The sequence below is a fragment of the Hibiscus syriacus genome, unplaced genomic scaffold (assembly GCF_006381635.1).
Source record: "Hibiscus syriacus cultivar Baekdansim isolate YM2019G1 unplaced genomic scaffold, ASM638163v2 tig00110893_pilon, whole genome shotgun sequence".
NCBI classification, from domain to species: domain Eukaryota; kingdom Viridiplantae; phylum Streptophyta; class Magnoliopsida; order Malvales; family Malvaceae; genus Hibiscus; species Hibiscus syriacus.
Window position 1 is genome coordinate 4,186,604 of NW_024062901.1, and position 25,336 is coordinate 4,211,939.

General features: G+C 34.0%; 2 protein-coding genes and 1 pseudogene across 2 annotated transcripts; 1 reads left to right on the forward strand and 2 right to left on the reverse strand.

Annotated features, from left to right (window-relative positions):
- The first annotated feature begins 1,594 nt into the window (after positions 1 to 1,594).
- LOC120145018 (non-specific lipid transfer protein GPI-anchored 1-like) lies at positions 1,595 to 2,374 on the forward strand. Its single transcript, XM_039158932.1, has 2 exons — positions 1,595 to 1,998; positions 2,083 to 2,374. The coding sequence occupies exons 1-2, from the start codon at positions 1,638 to 1,640 to the stop codon at positions 2,301 to 2,303; spliced, it is 582 nt and encodes a 193-aa protein (XP_039014863.1). The 5' UTR covers positions 1,595 to 1,637; the 3' UTR covers positions 2,304 to 2,374.
- Positions 2,375 to 4,520: 2,146 nt separating this feature from the next.
- LOC120145225 (YTH domain-containing protein ECT3-like) lies at positions 4,521 to 9,386 on the reverse strand. The gene is made up of 8 exons (XM_039159116.1): positions 9,142 to 9,386; positions 8,700 to 8,776; positions 8,453 to 8,552; positions 7,742 to 7,803; positions 7,116 to 7,625; positions 5,966 to 6,499; positions 5,563 to 5,775; positions 4,521 to 4,982 (listed from the first exon to the last, which is right to left on the reverse strand). The coding sequence occupies exons 1-8, from the start codon at positions 9,182 to 9,184 to the stop codon at positions 4,671 to 4,673; spliced, it is 1,851 nt and encodes a 616-aa protein (XP_039015047.1). The 5' UTR covers positions 9,185 to 9,386; the 3' UTR covers positions 4,521 to 4,670.
- A 1,383-nt stretch (positions 9,387 to 10,769) lies between these two features.
- Positions 10,770 to 14,345, reverse strand: LOC120144959 (annotated as a pseudogene).
- Positions 14,346 to 25,336: the final 10,991 nt, after the last annotated feature.

Genomic DNA, 25,336 nt, shown 5'->3' on the forward strand with positions numbered 1-25,336 from the left:
TTAAAATTTTTATTTAAAAAATTCAAATTTACCTAAGCGTAACACGTATCACTTAACGACGAAATTTAACGTCCATTAAATATAATGTTTATATTTAAATATATATATATATATGAAAAAGGGTCTTAATCTTGTGGTCGTGGGATCGAGTTTCACGGAGGGCATTTCATAATTCGGTGGTCTCCCACGGAAACTGCTCTCAACCTGACATTAGGGACAGCCTATTATCATATCTCTCCTTACCCTATTACATATGAGAAAAATGATCAGCTAATTATATATGAAAAAAAATAAAAGTTTGTAAATTGGTGGAAGCATGAATTTCATGCCCGACCGTAAGCCATAATTAATGAAATTTCAATTTCCAAAAATGGGAACACTAAAAAGCATGGATTTTTCGCCTTTATAAAAAACAAATAAAAGGTATTTTTCATTTTCATAAACCAACAAGATTTTGCCACGTGGAGCGTCGAGAGACACGTGCTTGGTCTCCCAGTTAGCTAAACTCCTCGGTCTGAAACCAACAACTTATTATTATTACCTCTACGTTACTGCTTGCTGCCCAACTAATAAAGTGGGGCCCTACGTTTATATCAAAAAACACCGGCACCGTTGATCTCCATCTCAAGTGACAACAAAGAATCCTATCTTCCACCCTTCAACTGCATGTCATTAATACAATCAGCCCTAAAAATATTAGGTCAAATTCATAAAATGTCCATGTACTATTAATTTTTATGGACTTAATCCTTATACTATTATTTGATAATTTTAGCACAAAATAAGTTAAACAATTTATTTGATATAATTAACGGGAAAAAATGAGCGTGAGAAAAAATACATATTCCAAGAAGCAGAGGATTTTTATTAATTTGGGGTAAGTATAAGATAGTATTTGTTTAAAATAAACTCTTAATCTTTCGATATTGAACGTTCAGACTCTTAACATCTATAGTGTTCCAACCCGAGTCCTCAATAAATAACAAAATTATGGTATAAATTATATTCCCTTTGTTCCAATAAATTTATCATTTTAAGTTTTAAAATTGTTCTATTCATAATATTCTATTAAAATTTTAATAAACAATAACACTTATATTTTCTTTTTTACCCATACTTTTTATATATATCAAAACAAATCTATCAAATCTATAAATCAATTTTTGAGGAATAATTTTGTTATTTCTCTTATTTTACATATGTTCAAATATATCTTCTAAAACTACGTGTTTTCCCAATAAAAGAATAATTAATGGAACAGATGGATTAGTATTTTTATTAATTTAGGGTTATTACAAGTGAATATTGTTTGTTCTAAATACTCTAAATTATTTGACAATAAATACTCAAATATTTTGCAGTTATTGGTGTTCGAACCTGAAATACCTAGGAATACAATTATCATAATACCTAGGAATACAATTATCATTTTAACCATTAAAGTAGCTTGATTTTTATTAAATTAAATTATAGTAAAAAGACAAAATCAGATTCAAATATATAGTATGGTACAGGGACTATATTCACAATTTGACCGACATTGCTTCTCATTTTTTCGTATTTATCTTCTCCAAGATACTTTCCAAGTTTGGTTCCAAAAACTCAACAAGTAAAGAAAAGCAGTGAAGATTGAAGAAATGGGAAAAGAACAAAGAAGAGTGAAGGGTTCGATAGTTTCAATCGCGACGATCACGATGCTGGCGTGTTTCGTCGGTGCGGCGGACGAGAGCGGATTAGCCAACCAGTGCAGCAAAGATTTCCAGAGCGTGATGAGTTGCCTGAACTTTGCTCAGGGCAAGGCGGAGAAGCCGTCCAAGGAGTGTTGCGGTTCGGTGTCGAGCGTAAAAGAAAACGAACCCAAGTGTTTGTGTTATATTCTTCAGCAAAGCCAGACATCTGGGGCTCAAAGTCTCAAGAGCATGGGTGTGCAGCAAGATAAGCTTTTTCAACTTCCTACGGCTTGCCAGTTGAAGAACGCTAGCGTCAGTGATTGCCCGAGTAAGCTTTAAATTATCCTTCTCCGTTTTTGCTTTTGATTATGCATTTAATGAAACGGTGTGTGTCTGTGTTCTGAATGAATAGAGCTTCTTGGATTGGCCCCAAACTCGCCGGACGCGGCTATCTTTACGAATTCGTCGTCAACGACGGTGACGCCAGCTAGGCCGTCGTCTGGTTCGCAGAATGCTGATGACAAGTCCGGCGGGACGAAGCTTGAAGCTGCTGATCATTTTGTTGGTCCCGTGCTACTGGTTGCTTCGGCCGTGTTTTTCTTTTTCTATGCACTTCCTGATGGGATTGCTTAACTGGTTTCACCATTGTCGTTGTTTTTACTTTCTTAACTTAAAATATGATCATATTTATGGGAGATTTTAACTCTTCGGTGCTCATTTCATGATATGTTCTTCAAGTTTAATAAGATACTACGTTTGAGAAAAAACTAAAATAAATAATCTTGGATGACTGTCGTGACTATTAGTGAGACTGTTCATGTTTATAACAAAGAATGACACACAGACCACATACGTGTAGTGTACGTATACAATCTCTCTAAACCCTAAATCTAAATTTTCAATTTCATACTCTCTCTAAATTCATAAATTTATAAAATTTAAACATTATACAAATTATTTTTTCCCGATGATTAGTTCATATTATAATAAAAAAAACTATTACGAAGAATTACATGGGACACTCAAATCAATCAAACATTATCATGCATCTATTGCTTATGAGAATTTGCCAAACATTTTAAGGGCAATTCTGTCTAGTTATGTGTGTTCAAAATTGGAGATTTGAAATGAATGCATGAGAGGGAAGTGAGTGAGAGATTTTGAATGGCAGTTGGACTCGGGAAGTATAGAGTTATTGAATCCGGCCCCCTTTGCGGTCCAAATGTCAATGAGCGAGGTCCATCATCGATGACTATGGCAGCCAGACAAACATCATACTCCAAAATAAATGGATAGAAAAATAAAGTTGTTTTCGTCTTAAATGTGAGTTGTGTGGACATAAAAATCAATGCTTAAAAAGATTGTTTTTAAAATAAATTTAATCTGATTGAATTATTTTAAATAATTTGAAGTGATTATAAAGTAATTTATACCCAAAATTTTATTATTTGATTATAGATATAGTTTAAAGTATTATAAGCTATCAATTTTGATCCATTTTAATATCTAAACTTTTAATTTTTTTAAAATTATATCTAACGTTTAATTTTAGTACCCGTTGTTAGAAACTTAACACGTTTAGTACTTAAATTATCAGTTTTAATCTGCTTGAATACCTAAACTTTCAATCTTTTTAAAACTTAACGTTAAATTTTGAACAAGACACTAAATTGAAATAAAAACTAAAATTTTAAACGGGATACTAAAATGAAACAAAAATTAAACTTTAGATATAATTTTAAAAAACTAAAAGTTTAGATACTAGAACAAACCAAAACTAATATTTTAGGTACTGAACGAGTAGTTTACCCTTAAATTTAAAGAAAATATTACTGAAGTACTTGAGCTGTGTTTATGGCTACCATTGTTCTCCGACATCAAAGGTCAGAGATGAAGTTAAGTTCGTGATGCCACAGTGAACACTACGTCGAATTCAAAACTTAAATAAATTCAAAACCCTAATAACTTTACCCAACATGGTAAAGAAATTTATAGGGTAATATACGCCAATGGTCACTAATATTTGGATAAGTATTCGTTTTCACCACTAATGTTTTAAAAATCACAAATCAATCACTAACGTTAACGTTTGTTACAAAATAGTCACTAATGTTATCGTTTGTTACAAAATGATCATATGACGTTAACAACTGTTATTACAGTAACAAAATGCTGATGTGACACATTAAATTAACTGACTCAGTATGTTTGACCAACCGTTTGACTCTTCTTCTTCTTCTTCTTCCTCCTCCTCCCACTAACCACCCATGAACATTTCAGACAAGTCAGCACATAACCCGTCTATTTCTTTTTTTCGTTTGTTACCAAACAATCGGTCAAACATGCTTAGTCTGTTGGTCAAACATGCCACATCAGCATTTCGTTATTGTAGTAACGATTTGTTAACCGTTATTAACGTTGAGTGACCATTTTTTAGCAAACGATAACGTTAGTGACCATTTTATAACAAATGATAATGTTAGTGACCATTTTATAACAAACGATAACGTTAGTGATAAATTTATGACTTTTCAAACATCAGTGGTAAAAACGAACACTTACCTAAACATTAATGATCATTGACGTAATTTACCCAAATTTATATTTATACATTGATTCTAGACCCATCATCATCGAGTATCAACGGTGACACCTCTAGGCTATGGCTCTAGTCCTAGAGAAATGGCAAATTAGCTAGATTCCCAATTTCCATAAACCACAGCTTTCCATCTTTAGGAAGGCTTTTTTGGAAAGAACTTAATATATACGTAGTATCAGTTGCGGTATACATATTATATATATACTGTATGCATACGGTATTTAGTAATGAACCAAGTCTATCTTAGGGACTACTGCAGAATGTCTATCTAATCTAAACAAATAAAATCAATAAACCGAGTTATAGCGGGACAGGGAAATATTAAAGAACACGAGATATGAATATAAACTATAATTCCCTACCCATATTTGTCTCGTTGTTGGCCAAATTTGTGGTTGCAGCTATCTGCCATGGCCTCCGCAAGCAGCAGAGAGCACCTTTTTAGCTGCTCCGGCTGCTTTCTCGTTCTCGTTTAACAGAAGAACTTCGGAGAAGCTCTTGGACATTTTCTTTACGAAATCATTAGGGAGTGAGACGAGGTTTGGTGCATCACGAACTAAATCGGAAGCCACTAGGGTAGTTAGCTGCCTGGCCTTCCTTTCCAGCATTGCTTTCTGTCGCTCTTCATAGAAATGGAAATCATCTAGGATGGAAGAACGACTTTCATAGTTTTTGAAAATGTTTATCATCTCGATACCCTGTTCGAATTCAACCTGCGATATTATTTGATGCAGCAGTGTCAGACACCATATGATAGCGTTGTCGCAACGAAAGATGAGAAAGATTATATACCTTACTTGACATAAACACAATCAGATATAAGAAGTACAATGGTCTGAAAACTGGATTCATGGGAATCAGGTCTTACATATCAGCATCGCAGGTGCGATTTTGCTTGCATGCTTAATACCACATAACAAGTTGATGTGCATGCCTTACATGCCCATTCACAAGTTCAAATGGAAACAAGGGCAGTTATCTTCTAGCTCTGGGATGTACAGTATGACTTCGAGTTCATCCGGTTATGCGTCTTACATTTCAACAAAAATCATAAATACACCACCACTATATAATTATGTACAAAAAAAAGTAGTGTGGAATATTAGACAAGTTTAATGTTGGCTTGGTTGAATCAAATTTGATTCTAAACCAACATAATTACCTCAGAAGCCCTAGTTAGAATAGCCATGAATGAGGCAATAACACACTAATTTGAATGTAACCGGAAACACCAAGAATCAGATCAGCACGAAAAAAATGGTTATAAAGTGTCAACCCCAAGTGCATCCTTACCTCTTGAGTATCTCTACTGTTAGTAACAGGCTTGTTGTCATTATTTTCAAGCAGAATGTGGCGGAACTGACTATTGGGGACATCTTTAATCATGTGCCACTTTACAGGGAATTGTCCAGACCACTTATTCTGAAGCCAATAATCCACACTTTTATCGAAGTCAACAGGTCCCACCATCTCAGCCACTCCACAAAACTGAGCACTTGCATTCACCTGCATTAGTAACATACAACGATTTCAAAAGAAACAGAAGGAAAGCACAGAGATTACATACTAAGATCAACTAATCCTAGTTGATATTCTATCCATCAGCTGTTTTCGGTTAAATTATAAGGCTTCATCATTTTTTTTGTTTTTTCTTTTAACCCCTCCAACACCTAGAATGCAACGCAAGGTAGATTACCGAAAATAAGAGAAAGACAGGGCATGTTCCTTGTTTAGCTTTTGCCTCATGATAAGCAGTATCCAATTTTTTGTTGCCGGTCGGGGTGCTTGCCCAGACACCATACTTTATACTCTTGTGGACATTATCTTCACTATAAGACTTGATTACAAAGAACATGGCACCCTCGTAATCAGTGGCAAAATTCTGTCGGCTGTACGATCCATTGGTAATGCCATTAGTTGTTCCATTCTTGCTGCTATCAACAATATAACCCTTGGTATTTATCTGAGTTTTAGGCTTAAATGCTCTAGGTCCCCTGTTACGCTCACTTAGTGTATCAAGTGTTACAGTACAACTGCAGGAAAAGTCGTTGCAGCTCCCTCCTTGTCTTGCTTCATCAAGTGTAGACCAATTATGACCACTTATTCCTAAACTAGAAGTGGAGACTCTGCCATGACAAGCACTTTGATCACTTTGGCTACCACTGTAGCCTCTCGAGTTGGAGCCCGAACAAGAACCAAACCCACTAAATGATCCTTTTTGAAAAGAAGCCTGCATATGACTTAACTGTTAGGCAATAAACTATAATCAATCTGTTGGCAGTATCTATTTAACAGACAATATTTTTGAATTGGAAACTTACTAGAAACATCTCAGGATTGGAATCTAATGATGAACGGATGATGCAAACCAAAATTATGTCGTAATCTTAAACCAAAAACAAAATCATGAGACGTCATTCAGTGCTTTCAAAATTGGCTACTATTAGCTACAATTCCAAGAGTCACTTGTATAAAAGCCTCGATCTTTTCGAACTAGATTTTAGTTTTTGGGGCGGGGAGGGGATGCTTAAAACTTGGTAGCTGCGCCAACCAACTGAGTCATTGATACTAGAACCACTTTCTATATGCAGGTGCCAATGAAGCCAACTTAATAGTTGAATTAATCATATCAAGATTAAAGTTAAATGACCTCTTTAACACCACCCCTAAAGCCAAAAGAAAGGTAAAAAAAGGCTCACATAGACAATTTTGTATCAGTTGAAATTATTCTTAGCTTCATGCCTGACTCAATCTTGGTATGGCTTTTGCTTTTGGCAGAAATGTATGCTTGCTAGAAAATGCTAGCTTCACATCAACTTAAAGTATGTGGTAGGTAAAGAACTAACCATTGCAAGGTCATTTGAAGAAATCCCTAGTAAACCAACTCGTTTTGTTGAAGCTGTTGGATATGACGGGTGAAACAAAGAACTCTTCCCATTAAAAGGCTTTGACATGTCTGGACAGAATCCACCAACCGCAAACCGATCAGACCCTTGGTATGAAGAGCAAAGATTGGTTGAGCTTCCAAAGAAGTTGCTTTCTCCACCAAATGATCCTGATTGAGGAAGGTAATTGGGTCTCAGCCCAAATCTTTTTCCAACCACTTGTTGCTCAATATTTACAGGAAACTCTAAATGAGAAATTTGGGCCTTCGATGTAACAAGTGGAATATCTCGGGGAATTGATGGATAGTGATAAGATGAATCTAAGGTGACGAAATGCCTTCCATCGGACAGACAACTAGGATCTCCAACAGGAGGCAGATAAGATGAAACCGGGGTATAAGATCTTTGTGACATTTGTGGGGTATGCCCCAAACCATGAAATCCAAGAGTTGAAGTTCCATTATAGATGTCCTGGGTAAGGTGGACAAAAAAGTAATGCTTTTGTAAGACATACCGATAGAATGAAAGAATGCAACTAATAGTGCTGATAGTAGAAAATGATTGGAAAAGACTGAAGGTTTACACACGTGAAAACCATTGTCCAAACCCTTGGCATTAACATATGGAAGCAATGAACCCTGCTTGTGAGCTGCATGCCACAAGCACAGAAAAAACTTTATGAGTGAAAAACGAAGTAAGAAAGAGTATCATGTGCCATACAGAAAGTTTATTCTGCCAGCCACAATCCTCCTAACTAGCTGCATAAGCGACCATAGTCCTTAAAATTGAATGTCATGCCTCACATCCAATTTAGAATCACCTTCAGTGGAATCTAAAAGAGGGAAAAGTTTTTGTTCACTAAAAACAAAGCCATTTGACACTCTAATTACTAGCAGAAAAAGAATCAACCTCAAACATTATACATATATGTATATACACACACACACACACACATATATATATATATATCTGTGTGTGTGTGCAACTATCACTACAAGTCCACTACAAAACTTCTACTCAATGAAAAGCCAACATGGCAAGATTCTATCTTGATTATGACTGCAAGGAGAGAAGTCCAAAACATTATATACAAGAAGAATTGCTTACCGTGAAACAAGTTACCCTTCCAATCAGCACAAGAATGAATATCACTTCACTAAGAAATATCCAACTTGCGAACATTGTGTTGATACAACATTAATCCTAGGTTTCTACATTCTTTTAACATACACAAAATCAAAAGCTAGGTTTACATAGACAAGATAAGTTTTTTTTTTTAAAAAAAAGTGAAACCTAACCTTCTTGATATAGCTCTGTGTCGGGAGAGTAGGCATTGGACAAATAGCTTGTCTTAGAGTCAACCACAGATTGCACGAATCCAGACTGATGTGAACCATCCTGCAAGGAACCAACGGTAACCAAATCCAGCGTAAATAGATTAAAATAAACAACCACATCTTAAGTAATGTTCAAATGTTAAAATCATGGCATTACTAATCAAATGAAGGCAAACAACAAAACGAAGCCATGCAAGCAAATATCTACCTTATTAGTCAAAGCATTCGGATTAGCAAGGACGTTGTTGCTATCCAGAACCAGAACGTTGAACACTTCAGCTGACTCTAGAATTCCAAAAAAAAATTGTCAAAATCTTTCGATTAACCAAACAAACAACTATAGCATATAAGCAGACAAGTCCATTAGACATCAAAAAAAACACGAAATATAATATCACAAAATCGTCAAACAAGCAAGGTTTGGCGACACTATTCGTTGCCAAACATAAACTTTGTCCATGATCAAAACGTCAAAACACTCCGCTAACATATTTCTCATTCCATAAGTCCTTAAAATTAAACAAAATAATTAAATCTAACAGCAAAAGCAATATTGAAAAATTCAAAGGCTAAAATAACATAAACCAGTATATCTTTTTCCGATTTTTCTTTCTTCGTTTAAAGCGATAATGATTTGAACAGCGACGTACCAGTAGAGGTCAATCGATCAGAACTATGATGAGCCATTGGCATAAATTATAGACTAACAAAATGCAATTTTAATAATAATAATAATATTTATGTGTTGAGATGATAAGCTTCTGTTTGGTAAAATACAATTTGAGTTTGGAGATCGAGATTCGAGAGAGTTGGGGGAGGTTTTGGTACACAGTTGTTCATATATATATATATTTGGGGAGTTTTTTTTATTTTGGTGAAGTGTTGTTATGCGGAGAAGATAATGGAGAAGAGAGAAGCGAAGGGAAAGGAGGAGGGAGAAGGGAAAGGCCTGAAGGAAATATCCGCTACTACTCGAGACTTGGCAAAACACTACTCGTCCACCTGCTCCCCTCTACCCAAGCAGGTTTTCGCTTATGTCACTTTACGTTACTCCAAAACAATTTTTGATAAATTATAGGCAAAAATACATTTTAAAAAATCAATGTGATTATCAACTTTTTATTTAAAAAATAAATTTAATATGATTCTTTGATTTATGTTTTTTTTTTGTTATTAATCATTAAAGTGTAGATGTGATAGTTTACGGTGTTAATATGACGATACACAGTATTAATGTGACGATCTATTTGTTATGTTTGACTTATCAATTTAGCTCATCTATTATATTATCTGTCACGTTATCAATCATCGTACATTATCACATCAACATTATGGACAATCACGTCTGCATTGTAAACTATTATATCAACACTGTAACGATAACGATGAAAAACGTTTGTTAAAGGGTCTTGTTAGACTTATTCTCTAAGTTGAAAGATAACATTGAAAAAAAATATAATACGATGATCACAATGTTATCTTAAAGTACAATGACCTCTTATGCATTTTCGTTTAAATTATATAAGTGAGTTATACTAAATTAATTTTTTATTATTGAAATTTTTAAAATTTTTAAATAAATTATTTAATTTATCAAAATATTATAAAATGGTCGCCGTAAATTATAAATTAATAATGTTTTATGGTTTTAAGTGTCATTTTAAATCATTTCTATAAGTTAATCATTATTTTATAATAATTTAATAAAATCTAATTATTATTTTGTAATTATTTAAGAAATTTAATAATTGCACGAACCAAGTGACATCAATGGTAAAGAAATTATTGTTATTTCTTGAGATTTCGTGTTCGAGCATAAGGAATATTAAGGGTGTGGACATTCAATATCAAATAGTTGAAAATTATCTTTGAACATATATTAATTTGTACTTACCCTAGATTAATAAAAAAAGAAATTTAATAATTATTTTATTATTTTTAAAATGATTTAAAAGAACATTTCAACCTAATTTAAAAATGCCTTACTTAAAAGATCTTTTTCCTTTTTTTACTTTCCAATTATTGTATTTAATTATGGATAATGATTTAATAAATAAATTTAAAATATTATCTTTATAAAATTTGTGTTAAAATGATTTAATTAAAATCAGATTGAGAGTAAAATTTAACTCAAGAGAAACAAATAATAATCAAATTAATAAAAAAATACATATTAAAAATTAAATTTATCATTATATCTTAAAAATCTCTATGCACTTGTGAACTTTAATTATGTGTAAGAGTACTTGCATATTTTTCACTTGTAATGACAATTTTTTTTCCCATAATATTAGAAGTTCCGTTTGAACCAACAAAGGGATCAGAAATTCCAAATCATAGAAAGACAGAGAAAGATGCAAACTTAGACATAGCGGTCAGTTCATCTGATTGGAATAAAAGCCATTATCATAGGGAGACTTGAGCAGCTGGGACTCTTGGAAATGGTTGTCGCCATCACGGTTCTGCACCTGGGATTCAGCCGTCTGATGTTCCATCAACCAGGTTTCGGTTATGGTGCTCAGAAATCCTTGTGAAATCGCATTCATTGTTGGCTGAGACACACCGGTAGTAGGATTGACATGCGTGGAGTAGGCGACCGAACCGTGTTTTGGCTCACAAGAAACCCAGAAATCATTTGACAGAAGAGAGAGAGCACGATGAAGATCTTGCGTCGTTGCCATGTCTGAAGCAACTGTGGATTCTTCTACACCTACAAAATTGGACAAAACCTGTTAAGCTTGTAAACCAGTTCAGTAAGGAGAGCGTCATAGGCCTTCAGCACCATGACTCATCTCTAAAGTATACATCATTCTGTAGCTCACGTACCGTGTTTCGGAAAAAGATTTTTCAGTTAAAATATTTTTCTATAGACATGTGATCCTCATATAACATTCGTCAAAGATCAAAAACCCATATATCATAAAATTTGTTTTCCCAGAAAGAAAAACAAACCAAACCTTGGCTGACAACATCAGCTGTACTCTGCTTGCCCTTGGCAGGCAGGTATCCACCAGAATCAAGACACCGCATTGTGATCGAATTCAACAGCTGATTGCCCGGAAGGTGTTGCTGTCCATTGACATTTTCAACTTTTGTAGGATTATAACCTTTAATTTGAAAGTGCTTGGAGTCGAGTGCACCTTCCCATGCAAGATCCTCGTTGGGTCTAGCATTATGAAGAACTGGCACTTCATTCCAGACGAAACTCATCTGCTGCTTCCCATCTGTGCCAAGTAGAGGCACGGCTTATCAAAACCTTACACATAAACTTGAAAGTATGAACAGCAATTATATTATATGCATACTAGCATAGCATCCAATAAAGTGTGGCACAAATCTTCCACGGACTATTTGATTATATTATGCCACAATAAAATCAAAGGAACTATTTAATAAGCATGAAATAACACCCACGATATCTTGATGGACATGTAAAATGGCATACAACTTCAAGGAACTACATGGAAGGAATTTAAAAAGTATCAGAAACCTAGAAGCATGAAAAATATGCCTTTTCTTATCAAATAATTAGTTGCAAATAATGATAGCAACAACGAAAAATACAAGAAAACTATAAGCAACAATTATACCATTGGATTCGACACAAGTGTGCACTATTTATACGAGTAAAAGTCAAAAGAGAAGAAAATATTGCAAAGCCTAGGGATATCCATTGACATTATTATTTAAAACCAATACGAAACATGTACCAAGATATTGTATTACCATTGCCTTCCAAGAACCATTTCAAAGTTGATAGAAAATATCCAGATACAACAACGCATGATTATAACTTGAGAGGAGAGAGAAAATAAAAAAGAAAGATGCATCCAATTGGTCCACTCCTGTGACAGTAGCATACAACAGAAATTATATGCATAAAACACATCAAATCCGAGTCTGAAGCCTGTACCATTTGATGATGACAAAAGTCTTGCAGCATTGAAGCGGAATGGTTCTGTTTGTGGTTTGCGGCGTCTTGCATTGTGGTCAGAAAGACGCTTGCGACAACTTCTCTTCTTTTCATCAAACTCCGACAGGCCATGGAACCTTGAACATCATGAAAATAATTATCATTTTAAACATTCATTAAGAGATTGAATCAGAAGGTTAAGGAACCAAATAACTACTGCTAAGAACCGCATCTTTGGTACTAAGATAATTAAAACATCACAATGCAGAAGTACACACTCAATAAGCAATATTCTTGGATACCATTAGCTTGAATAAAAAAGGTTTACTTGCTACACTGCTGGCAGAACCGGAGTTCTAGACCACGTACAATGACCTTTGGGCTCTTTGAATGACTTTCACAAATTCTGTGTTTCCGATGATAATCCTTAGCTGAAGAGAGGTCAAGGTTACAGCCCTCGACTTGGCAATGTGGAGCACATGTGCCCCGACAATTGGGTTTGGATATCTTTGCTGGGATAGGAGATGGTCCAGGAGTGGATTGATAAGATAAATTCTTAGCATTGCTTCCTGCAGAAACATCTTCGAAGTATGTTCTTTTTCCAAGCTTTAAACCAAGTAATGGCTCACCAGAGCCAACTGAAGCCTCGAGCGTTGGGGATGTATCAGCCAGCTCAACCATGGAAGCTTTCTGGTTGCTAATACCATCTGGGACAGCTTCAAAGGCTTCCAAAGCATATTTGGTTGTCTTAACTTCCCCCATAGACGAAGAATTAATAGATGCTGATTTTAAACTTTTAGACAGGGATGCAAGGCCCAAATCCGAGCCAGAACCTCCACTAACCCCAGCAGCACCGGAAGAATAGAGAGACCCTGAGTTAATTCCTCCATCTCCATCAATATCCCATTCTACTGGTCTCAGCTTCCTTGGAATTTCAGTCGGTGTTGCATTTAACATCATTAAGTTTTCCCAGTCCCATTGCAAGGGGGGTTTTGGCACTCCAATCCATCAGAGAGACAGAACCAAAAGAAAACTAAGCTCATATAAAACACAAGCTAACTTGTCACAAAATCCTGAAAATATAAACTTGAGGCTTGCTCAATTCAGAGGAAATAAATCAGGAAAAGAAGTTCCAATCATGCATTCATGCTAAATTCAACTATAGATGGAGACCATTAATGGTTTCTCTATAGATGCATAGCATGCAAAACAAAAATTAAGCTTAATCATTCCAGTCGAACAAAGTACAAAATTTACCTCTAAATCCAACAGCATCAGAGCCCAGTCATCTCTGTACCTCAAATCTAGAGGGGCGCAACTTAGAAAAATGTCAATCCACTTTAATAACTCGGATAGCTTGTTCACTCCTTGGCCAATTTTACGCTAAAAGCATTGGCTGACGACACTTTGAATCCAATTCACTGAAAAATCGCAACCAACGTATCAGAGATGTTGAATTAAAGTAGCAACCAATTTTCAGTCCAAGTGTGTGCAAAGTGTGTGCAGATATCAATTTCAATCCTTCAAAAACTGACAACTCAAAAGAGAGAGAAAAAACACAGAATAAACTACACAAGTTCGGAACAAATCGTAGTAACACTTTCTCCTTCCACTATGGCTAACACGAACAAGCTGAAAGCATAACTTCAAAGGATCTCTATTCGCTCTTTTACATATGTAAGAGTACAACATCAAGATAAAAAGTTTATACAAGTATCCCCTGAACCCGCTAGTGCAACACTTGGACCAAATTCCACCACAAAAATCCTATAGGAATTTACCCTTTTCTATCAACCCATGGGAAACTAACTACCCAGTTTCTGGACCATTAAGAACCAGCTCTCTCCCCAATAATTATAGGAAGCAATAACAGATTACAAGTACAGGAAAAAAATGTTTTGTTTTTTAGATTTTAGTTTTGATGATGCTACCGTACTCTAAAAACCTTCACACCTACAATAATTCAGATTCAATAATTCAATTATCTGGCAATTCCACAAAGTAGGTCCCCGACTGAGACCCACAAAAAACTGATGGATACTTTAAGAAGTATTGAATGAAACCCTAATCTACCACAAATTAAAAAAATTACAGCCTTGAAAAAAGAAGTCAAACATAAGAAAATATGAGAACCAATCAACAAATAGCGAAATACAGCAATGCATACAAAAAATCAGTTCAAGAAATAAAATCATACTCAGAAACCGATCTTAGTTCCGTACTGAACATAAACAAAAATGAATTAAATATTTTTTTATAGAAATCATGAAAGAAAAATTGATCTAAAGTGGCTTCTCAGTGCTCCCTATCCAGGTATCACCCATCTTATTCATATTGTTATTTTTTTAGAAAAAAACTAACTAGATTTCAGCTAGAAATATAAAGTGAAAACAAAAGGTAAAATTCAAAAAAATCATATTTTAAATAGAAAATAAACGTAGTCGTTATCTTTTACTTTCCCCAGAAAGCAAGAAAAGAAAAATGGAAACAAAGCAATAAAAATAAAAAAAGATGAAGCAACATAAATCATAAAGGCATCTACTATTTTCTTTTCTTTTTCTCTCTGAACATTCATTGATTTCTGTTTATGTTTCCTTTTTCTAAAGCTTAAATAATTGACGTGATAATAGAGCGTGTGAATAGACTAACGCATCAATCTGCCGCAAAAACGAGATGTTTATCCGTTTTTAGAAATCATGTGCAGTCATTATTACTCTCTTAATTAACCAAGAAGAAACAACTCAAACTGATGAACTTACTGGTGAGTTGCTTAAGATCGGCCACAGCCAGCTGGGTCTGAGTCCGAGTCGGAGTTGACTCTGAGACCGAAAATAGAGGGGGAAAACAACAACAGAAACGGAAGAGAATGTAAGAGGAGAGGGGAAAAAAGCTTACGCTTTTTGAGACGAAAGAATTTGCTTTTTCACTTTTGTTTTTTTATTTAGGGTAAACTATTCATTTAATATCTAAGTTCCTGATCTTTCATTTTTTAACTCATACTTAAAATTTAATTTTTATTTTAATATAATATATCACCATTAAAAATTTAATGGACAAACTCATTAACTGTATCATCAATCATCGTCGACAGTGATAGATTTAAAAATTTAATAATTTTTTTCTTATAATATCTAAGTTCTTGATCTTTCATTTTTTAAACTCATACTTAAAATTTAATTTTTATTTTATTATAATATATCATCATTAAAAAATTTAATAATATTATTTTTGAAAAAATGGCATATAACTTTTTTATTTTTTTCTTCTCTTTAACAAAATAAACTAAATATAATAATTTTCCCAAAATAATGGGTATGCAATTGATCCTCTCCAAGACTTCATTCATTCGTCACTGGTCGTCGACCATTGTATTCGACGATTGATGGAGTCCAAACTTTTTAGCCCGTATATTTTTGACCACCTGAACGTGATTTTGACCTTCGTTTCACCAGAAACATATTGTTAAGTATGGCTCATATACCAGCTAGACGATAGATGTTGGAGCGGAGTGAGCAAAGTGAACGGAACGAACATAACGATCAACATATGTCCATTGGGGAAGTTTCGTTACTGTTTTTGGGCTACGATTAAGTGGGTTGGAGGTGCGGGGCAAATCCACGTAGTACGATATGGGTTTTTTGTAATTGTACCGGTGTTACTTTTATATATTGTAATTGTAGTTTAATTTTGGATTATTGCGAATAATAAAGAGAACAGTCGTTCATCGCTCCCGATAACATAGGCACATTGTTGAACCTTGTTAAATCTTATGTTCTTTATTTGCTTTATTCCTTGTTGATTTTTTGAGTTACTTAACCCGTTTTCACAACAATTGGTATCAAGAGCAAGGTTTGAGATGACTAGTCAGGTGCGAAATTCGAAGTGATGAAGTTTAACAGTCATGGTAACTTTGGATTATATCAAACGAGGGTAAAAGATTTGTTGGTGCAACAAGGGATTTTGAAGGCTCTACTACCTAAAAATCCAGAATCGATGAAGAACGATGATTGGGAAGAACTACAGTAGCAAGTGGCATGAACCATACGGTAATGTTTGGCAAACGAGGTTATGTATCACATAATAAGTATGTCATCTCCAGGAGAAATATGGAAGAAATTGGAAAGTCAGTTTATGTCCAAATCCCTAACAAATAAAAATTATCTAAAGTAAAGGTTGTATGGACTGAAGATGTAGGAAGATCATGATTTGGCGGAGCACATGAATGTCTTCAATCAAATAATTATAGATTTGGTTCAACTTGATGTGAAGATAAAACATGATTATGTTGTGTTCATTGTTTTCCTCTTACGAACACATGGTGATTACTCTTATATATGGGAAATAAACAATTAATGTTGAAATGATTATTGCAGTCTTATTGGCTCACAACCAACGAAAGCAGAATGCAAATGAAAGCTCTCATGTTGATAGTTTATATATTAGGGGTAATAAATACCATGGAATAAAATCAGTGAAGGAAAAGTCTGAAAACAATAAATTTCATATCAAAGTTTAGGGGTAAAAAAGATAATTCATTGCTATAAGTGCAAGGAGTCGGGACATTAAAGAGAGACTATTCAAAGTGAAAAAATAAGATTGATGATAAACATGATGAATCATCTAAGTCTGTGAATGTGATGCAGGATGACAATTCATATTGCAATGACGGTGATATACTTTATATTTCGACAACTCAATTGATAGATGCATGGATTCTTGATTCATGATGTTCTTATCATATAACGCCTAACAATGATGGTTTTCATATAAGTTCATTAATTCTGGTTTTGTTTATTTAGGTGATGACATATGTTGTAATATTGTTGGTATTGGTGAAGTCAGAATTAAGATGTATATGGTACTATTAGGACATTATTGTGTTAGGTATATACTAGATTTGAAGAAGAATCTTTTCCTTAGGCACTTTGCATAAGAATGGTTTATTCCTAGGCAGATGAGGGTAGAAAACCATTAGAGTTGTTAAAGGTGCATTGACTGTGATGAAAGGAAAGATGATTGCAGGGAATATTTATAAACCATTAGAGTACTGTTGAGTCATATGATGATAATATAAAACTATGGCATATGCGTCTTGCTTATCTTAGTGAATGTGGAATGACTGAATTGCATAAAAAAATTGTTGCATCGTGTTAAAAGCTACAAACTCGATTTTTACAAGATATGTGTTATTGGTAAACATACTAGAGTTATTTTCAAGACTAGAAAGCACAAAACTGAAGGGATTCTTGATTATGTGCATTATGATGTATGATGACCTACCAGAAAATCATCATTAGTTGGATTTATGTATTATATTACATTTATTGATGATTTTTCTAAGAAAGTTTGGGTGTACTTCATGAAACATAAATATGAAGTTTTTGTCAAGTTCAAGCTATGAAAAGCTAAAGTGGAGAACCAAACTGGAAGAAAAATCAAGTATTTGATGAATGATAATGGCACAAAGTACACAGATTCACAGTTTCATAAATTCTATGAAAAGCATGAGATTTAGAGACATTTTACAGTGCGCAAGACACCACGGCAAAATGGTGTTGCAGAAAGAATAAGCAGGTCATTAAATGAAATGACAAGATGTTTGAGATTGAATGCAGGGCTTTCTAAAAGCTTCTGGGCAGAGGCTGTAGCATGGCATGCTACCTCATTAACAGATCACCGAGAGCATCATTGGGTGGCAAGGTTGTAGAAGAGGTAGGACAGTAATGCAGTTGATTTCAGTCAGTTACGAATTTTTGGTATCCTGCTTATGTGCATGTACCGGGTGATGAGATATCAAAGCTTGATGCAAAGTTGAAAAAAAGCATTTTTATGGGGTACAAGAAATGTATCAAATAATACAAGTTTTGAGATCCGATTGTAAAGAAAGCGTGATCAGTAGAGATATGTATCAAAACATTACTCAAATATTTCAAAATCATTTTTAATCCTTACTTAAGTGTAAATTAAGTTTTAATCTTAAAACAATTTCAAATAATCTTTCAAAGTATTTCGAACTATTTCAAAGCCAAAATTTCCAGATTGCTCAGAGGGAACCGATTCCCCCCATAGGGGGTACCGATTCCCCCCTGAATAGTTTGACTCTGAGATTTCTAGAATGCTCGGAGGGAACTGATTCCCCCATAGGGGGTACCGATTCCCCCCTGTTCAACGGTCGAAATATTTGAATTTTACACTTAGGGAACCGATTCCCTATGAGGAGGAACCGATTCCCCCATGCTCCAAGCTGTTTTTTAATTGTTTTCACACTAAACGGCTATATTATCTTCATTAATTCCCCAACGTTCAGAAGTGATTGAAGGTGTATTTAAACATGTTCTGAAGCCCTTGATCAACAAGAAATTATAGAGAAACAGAGAGAAAGCATCAAACCAAAGTTTGTGCATTCAAGCCATTTCATTCATATTCATTTGCTTTCAAGAACACTTATTGTGCTCATTTGTAATTTTTCTTTGAGTGTTCTTTTCTTGTTCTAGAATTGTGCAAACATCTTACCTTGTGAGGTTTTCTTGTAGTTTGCAAATTTGTAATCTTCTCTTTGGGAAAAAGAGTGTTCTCAAAGTTGGGGTATACTCTTGAGGGAATTGTAAGGTTATCTCTTTGGCCTCAAAAGAAAGAACAAATTAGTGAATTTGTTGGAAAATCCTTAGTGTGGATAGCTAAGGTAGTGGACGTAGACTTTGTTTGAGAAAGTCGAACCACTGTAAATCGCTGTGCAATTACTTTCAATTTTTGCAAAAGTTTCCACAAAAATTTTAATTGCCAATTCACCCCCTATTGGCTGATTCCGTCATCGATTAACTCAACAATTGGTATCAGAGCCTAACTCATTTGAAGGTTTAATTGCCTCTTGAGTCGATTCGGGAAGAGTTACATCGATTATTAAAGTCATCAATGGCCTCCGCTTCAAACTTCGACTCCGTCTCGATTCGATGCCCGTCACAAGCCTCCTTTCTTCATGGAGCTAACTAGCCTATTGGAAGAATAGAATGATGTAATTCATTCAAGCAAGTTACATGGGAGCATGGAATGCTGTAGAAGAAGGATACATCAAACCTCTCACTCATCCAAGGTTGTGGAGTGAATGAGAGACAGAATATTCCAGCTCAACTCCAAAGCCATCCATATTATTTTTTTGTGCTCTTGGACCAGATGAATACGGAAGAGTTTCATCGTGTACAACCGCCAAAGAAATATGGGACAAACTTCAAGTCACACATGAAGGTACAGATGAGGTAAAGAAATCAAAATTAGTATTCTAACGCATAGCTATGAAATTTCAGGATGAACCAAATGAAGACATCAAAGCTATGACGATAGATTTTCAACGATTGTCAATGTCTTAAATCATATGGAGAGATCATCTCAAATGAAAAGCTTGTGAGGAATTTAGTCTACTCCCTCCCAAAATCATGGCAATCAAAGAACGGCAATCATCGAGTCTAAGGACCTATCGTCCTTAACTCTTGAAGAACTTATCGTTCACTCCTCCTCCTCATGAGATGATGCTTGAAGATGAGGTGGACCTTGATAAAGTTGAAGAACCCAAAGGAAAAGGAGAAGAAGAAAAATATTTTATATTCAATTGTTGTTGTTGTTGTGCCATGTATATTATTGAGAATAGAGGTATGAGTACATTGAGGTTGTGCACTAATGCTGTCACCACAACTCGTATAAATTCCTCATGGGGCACCAAACATTTGTTCAGTATTCGTCCCGAAGGACTGCTATATATGTCCCTTATGACCACTACGTCTCGAAGGACTACAATACCCTCGACTCTTGGCATGCCAACTATACTTATAGCTCTCGTATCATATATTATAGGCATTTATTATGATATATTTCTCATCACTTGTATTTCTCTTCTGTCACATATCACATGTATGTGTAACCATATATTTCATATCATATCACATATTGCATATTCATATGTCATTTCATATATTCACATAGCTTATTTCATTTCACATTGGTCATATCTCATAGTATATATCACATATGCATATAATCATGTATATCATATCATATATCTTATATTTCATGCTCTTATGTTTATGCATATCATGTATTCATGTACATATAAGAATCACATATCAAATAACATTTTATGAGTCATAAGTAATTGCAAAATTGCACTTTACTTTAGCCTTGCTTTGATTCGATTATAATCCTTTGATTATTCCGGAACTTGTTTAGGCTCAATATCTACATAAATATATCATTTCAAAATAACTATCAGAAGCCTAAACTTTAAACTTGATGTTAATAACTTAAATCGGTTTAATGAATCAAATTCTATTTTTTCATTTAGGGGGGAATCTGTTCCCGGGGAATCGATACCCCCAGGGGGGAATCTGTTCCCCCTGCACATACTGGAATTTTCGTCCAAGAGGGGGAATCGATTCTCATTCATAGGGTATCGGTTCCCTCTACCCATAAATTGTATTTTAACCCCAAAAATCATCAAATCTTCACTTAATTCTTCTATTTTAAACCCCTATCATGTCATTAAACTCAACTACCATTACTTAAACCAACTTATATCCATGAAAATCATCTATAACTTCAAAATCCTATCCTTTATATGTAATTCAATAATCATACTCAAATTTCAATATGTTCTAAATACAATTCTAACACTTCATATTCCTTAATTAGCATGATGACAAGTCAAATTTAACTTCAAATTCAACTTATCAACTCTTTTCCATGATTTCATATAAAAACTCGTTTTCTTAAATCTCTTATAACTTCTTCATCTTTTGATTATAAGACAACTTAAGCTTTCCTTAAGCTTAGTTATCATCTAATGATCAAAACCTAACCTTTAATTTAACAAATAACCAACAAATCAGAAAACCCTTACCATTGCCTAGCTTCCACGGATGGAGAAGAAGGAAGGAAGAAAAGAGTTTTCAGATAACTCTTCCCCCACCCCCACGTGATTCATTCATAATATTGGGGAAAAATATATTTCATGCTAAATGACCATTTTGCCCTTTAATTCCTTTAATAATTACTAACAATCCTTCCAGATAAATCATTGAATTATCCAATTATTCTACTTTAATCACCAAATTCTGAAGTTTTACAATTTAGTCACTAACCTGTATTTTGGGGTGTTACAACTGAAGCAAAATATATGGCAGTAACTGAAGCTACAAAAGAAGCTTTATAGCTTATTGGGCTAGTAAAGGAATTGGGTGTTCAACAATGTGGAGTTCAGTTGCATTGTGACAGCCAAAGTGCTATTCATTTGGCTAAGAATCAGGTGTATCATGCTAGAACTAAGCATATTGATGTAAGGTTTAACAAGATTAAAGAGTTGATTACATCTGGAGAGATATTGTTACAGAAGGTTCATACTAGTGAGAATACAATTGATATATTGACTGAGCCAGTTACTACTAACAAGTTCATGCATTGCCTGGACTTGTTGAATGTTTACAGTTGACAGAGAAGCATGGTAGCCCAACCTAGTTTGATGTTTAATAAACTTTTAATTTTCTATTTCATTTCTTGAGGGGCAGAATATTCATTAAGGTGGAGATTTGTTAGGTATGGCTCATATACCAGGTGGAGGATAGATGCTGGAGTAGAGTGAGCGAACAAAAAGAACGTAGTGATTAACATATGTCCATTGGGGAAGTTTTGTAAATGTTTGTGGGTTATGGTATGAGTTATTTTTGTAATTGTATTGGGTTTACTCTTATTTATTGTAATTGTAACCTAATTTTGGATTATTGTGAATAATAAAAAGAATATACTCATCGATCCCAATGACATATGCACATTGTCGAACCTCGTTAAATCTTGTGTTCTTTATTTGCTTTACTGCTTGTTGATTTCCTGAGTTATTAGCCTATTTTCACAACAATTAATCTCCTCAAATCAACGATGTTCTCTTCGATTTCTTCACTATATAAATCTTCACGGTCCATCATCTGATATGCTTAAAACTGTACTATTTTGGTCGACTCGTCATTCACTCATGGTTCACCGTTCGGATTGGTTTTTACGCCGGACAGGATAGCGATTATCTTACAGGCTAATTCCAACAGATGATTCACAGGAGAAAATTCACCCAAAACCAGAGAAAAAGTTTCTAGGGTTTAACGGAATATTATAAAATCAAACAATCTACAAGCCGGACTGTTATAGCCAAAAATCGTGTTTATCCTAATTTTGCCAAAAATAGCAAAATCTCATAAATCACTCTAAATTGAAATTCGAAATAAAATAAGAAATCTGCAAAAAAATTCGGCTCAAATCGGGTTTAAAATGACTTCCTAACTGACAAGTGAAATATTATCATAAATAGTAAAAAATAAATAAAACTAGTGATTCGAAGGGGAAAACATAAGAATTTGAGGTTGAAAAAAGGACACATGGAGCCATGCTCGATGTGGACAACGTGTGTGTCGAAAGACGCTTTTCGAATTGGGGTCTTACGCGCAATTCCGACACCCATAGCTAAAGTTATGGCCAAAAGACTGAAACACACTCAAAACGGCCCCAATGAGGAACATATCACAATCAACTCCAGCCTTTGCACTGATCTGCCAACTCATGGTATCTCAGAGCCATCAAGGTACAATCTGATAGCTCAACATCATCTGTCTCGGATCCCCCTGCATCAGTTTTCCATCCACCAGAGAGTAGGTCTGTTAAGTTTTTAACGGTATATATTAAAATGAAACAAAAACTAAACGTTATACATAATTTTGAAAAAAAATGAAAGCTCGTGTATTTAAACAAATCAAAACTAATAGTTTAGGTATTGAAAGCATAGTTTACCCTTTTATTTATTTGAAAATAAGTAATTAAATATAATAACACGTGACGGTAAAATTAAGTTGGTTGCAAGTTGCGGCAGTTTTATGGACGATACTGAAGGGGCAACTTTGTCGTAGCAAGCCCGCCAAGGCAAGAAGCAATAGCGTCAATATCATATATGTGGTAGATTCGATCAGATAATTATTTGATTGCCTTGTAAATTCAATAATAGTTAAATAAACGTAAATTTTGAAAAAAAAATGTTAAAATTATAAAGGATTTTTTTATCGAACCTCTAGTTTCAAGGTTTCGCCTTGATTAATCTGGATTGATTTAGGTCGCACACCTAATTTTGGTAGATGAATATTCCAACAATGACTTTTTACATACATAAAGACTCGAACTTAAGACTTTGCTTAAACAAATCAAGTTATTTACCACTTAAACCAATATTTGTTGATAAAATTATAAAGAATTTAAAATTATATAAATTGAATAAATTATCAAAATATTAATGTTGAGCAAATACTAAAATAAAAAAAACACATAAGTTGTTTTTTATTGATATTAAAATAAATAAATGATAGGTGATGACCCCTAAAACACAACGTATGTGGAGTGTCCACAGTTTGGTGTACGTTGGGAAACAATGAGATTGAGAGGTGGGTTTCTTTCACTTCAATAACATATTGTAAGATACTATTTTATTGAGTAATTTAGTTATTAAAAGTTATAAAATGGTTCTTTATTTATAAGAAGTTACTTTTTAAGTCACTTTACTATTAAAATTTATAAAATGATCATTCGACTATTTATTAGGTTTCAAATTTGTCATTTTTCATTATAAAATTAACGATCTTCTGAGTTAAACGTTAACATGTTGACTGAGATATTATAGTCATTTGAGATTATGAGATCATATTTTATCATATCTCAGCCAGTAGTTTAGTGTGCAACTCAGACATCTGTTAAAAGATTAATGAAAAGAATGAGTTTGAAACATAATGAATAGTCAAGTGACTATTTTATAACTTTTAATAGTTAAATGACTTAAAAAAGTAGTATCTTATAGCCGATGATCATTTGTGTACTTTACCCAAAATAAAATATGAACAAATATAAACTTATTTTTTATTAGTATTAGAAAATATTAAAATAAATATAAATATAAATATAAATATTAAATTGATCTATTATGATGAGATAATAGATTCTTTAAATAAGATTATGGATTCGAATTATGGTGATTATGAATGAAGAAAACTATGTTAGGAGATTCGTCCTTATTTTTATTGTATCTGATCTGAATTAATCGATAAATAGAGATAATACATGTTGCTATAAAAAAATTAAATCTAAGGTCTCCAACTTATTATTATTATTTACAGAGAGAAAGCTGTCCAATGCAGACCTACACGTGACCTCCAAATTTGGACAAATTCTTTTCGTGGTTTGGTCTTTTGAGAAAGTGGGTAAGCGACGTCGCATAATAAAAGTGCTGTCTGCAATGGTGCTAACCACAAGGGGCACATTACTCTAGTTTTGAGCAAACTACTATCAAAACTTGCCAACTTAGTACCTGACCACAATATCTTGGGTCCATCATTTCATCACTTGGCTCTATTGGTGCATGTTAATTATTCACAAGGACAAAGGCAAAAACTTTATATCAAAACTTTGAGATATAATTATTTTCTCAGATTATTTATCTGATTCGACTGGATTCAAATTTTCATATTAAATTTGATTGAGCGTATAGTTTTAATTTTTAAAATTTCTTGAAAAGTGTAACTTTATTCTCAATAGTTCGATTGGCCTCGTTCTTTTAAGGTTTGCGATCTTTATTCCTCAACTGGAAAAAATTTCAATTATAAATTTAAGTGTCGAATCGAATATTATTTCAAATTATCTTACGATCCACATGAGTGGTGTATGCTTCTAATCGGATCAACTTGATGCCTGCACCAGTGTAATTTAAACTAAATATTATAAAAAAACGATTCTCTCAATCTAATATATTTTATCTATTATACAAAATTCGAACCATTTATACTATATAGTCTCGAGCGTAATGATCTTTGTTACACCCGCACCAACGTGGTCCGGGACCGCATGGAGTAAGCCATCCTATAGTT

What these genes read in the sequence shown, in the direction of transcription:
- LOC120145018 (XM_039158932.1), top strand. Translation starts at nt 1,638, where the DNA reads ATGGGAAAAGAACAAAGAAGAGTGAAGGGTTCGATAGTTTCAATCGCG. An exon ending in TAGCGTCAGTGATTGCCCGA is followed by an intron (nt 1,999 to 2,082) that starts GTAAGCTTTAAA and finishes CTGAATGAATAG; the next exon opens with AGCTTCTTGGATTGGCCCCA.
- LOC120145225 (XM_039159116.1), bottom strand. Translation starts at nt 9,184, where the DNA reads ATGCCAATGGCTCATCATAGTTCTGATCGATTGACCTCTACTG. An exon ending in CACAGAGCTATATCAAGAAG is followed by an intron (nt 7,804 to 8,452) that starts GTTAGGTTTCAC and finishes TGTGGCATGCAG; the next exon opens with CTCACAAGCAGGGTTCATTG. An exon ending in ACAGTAGAGATACTCAAGAG is followed by an intron (nt 4,983 to 5,562) that starts GTAAGGATGCAC and finishes ATAATATCGCAG; the next exon opens with GTTGAATTCGAACAGGGTAT.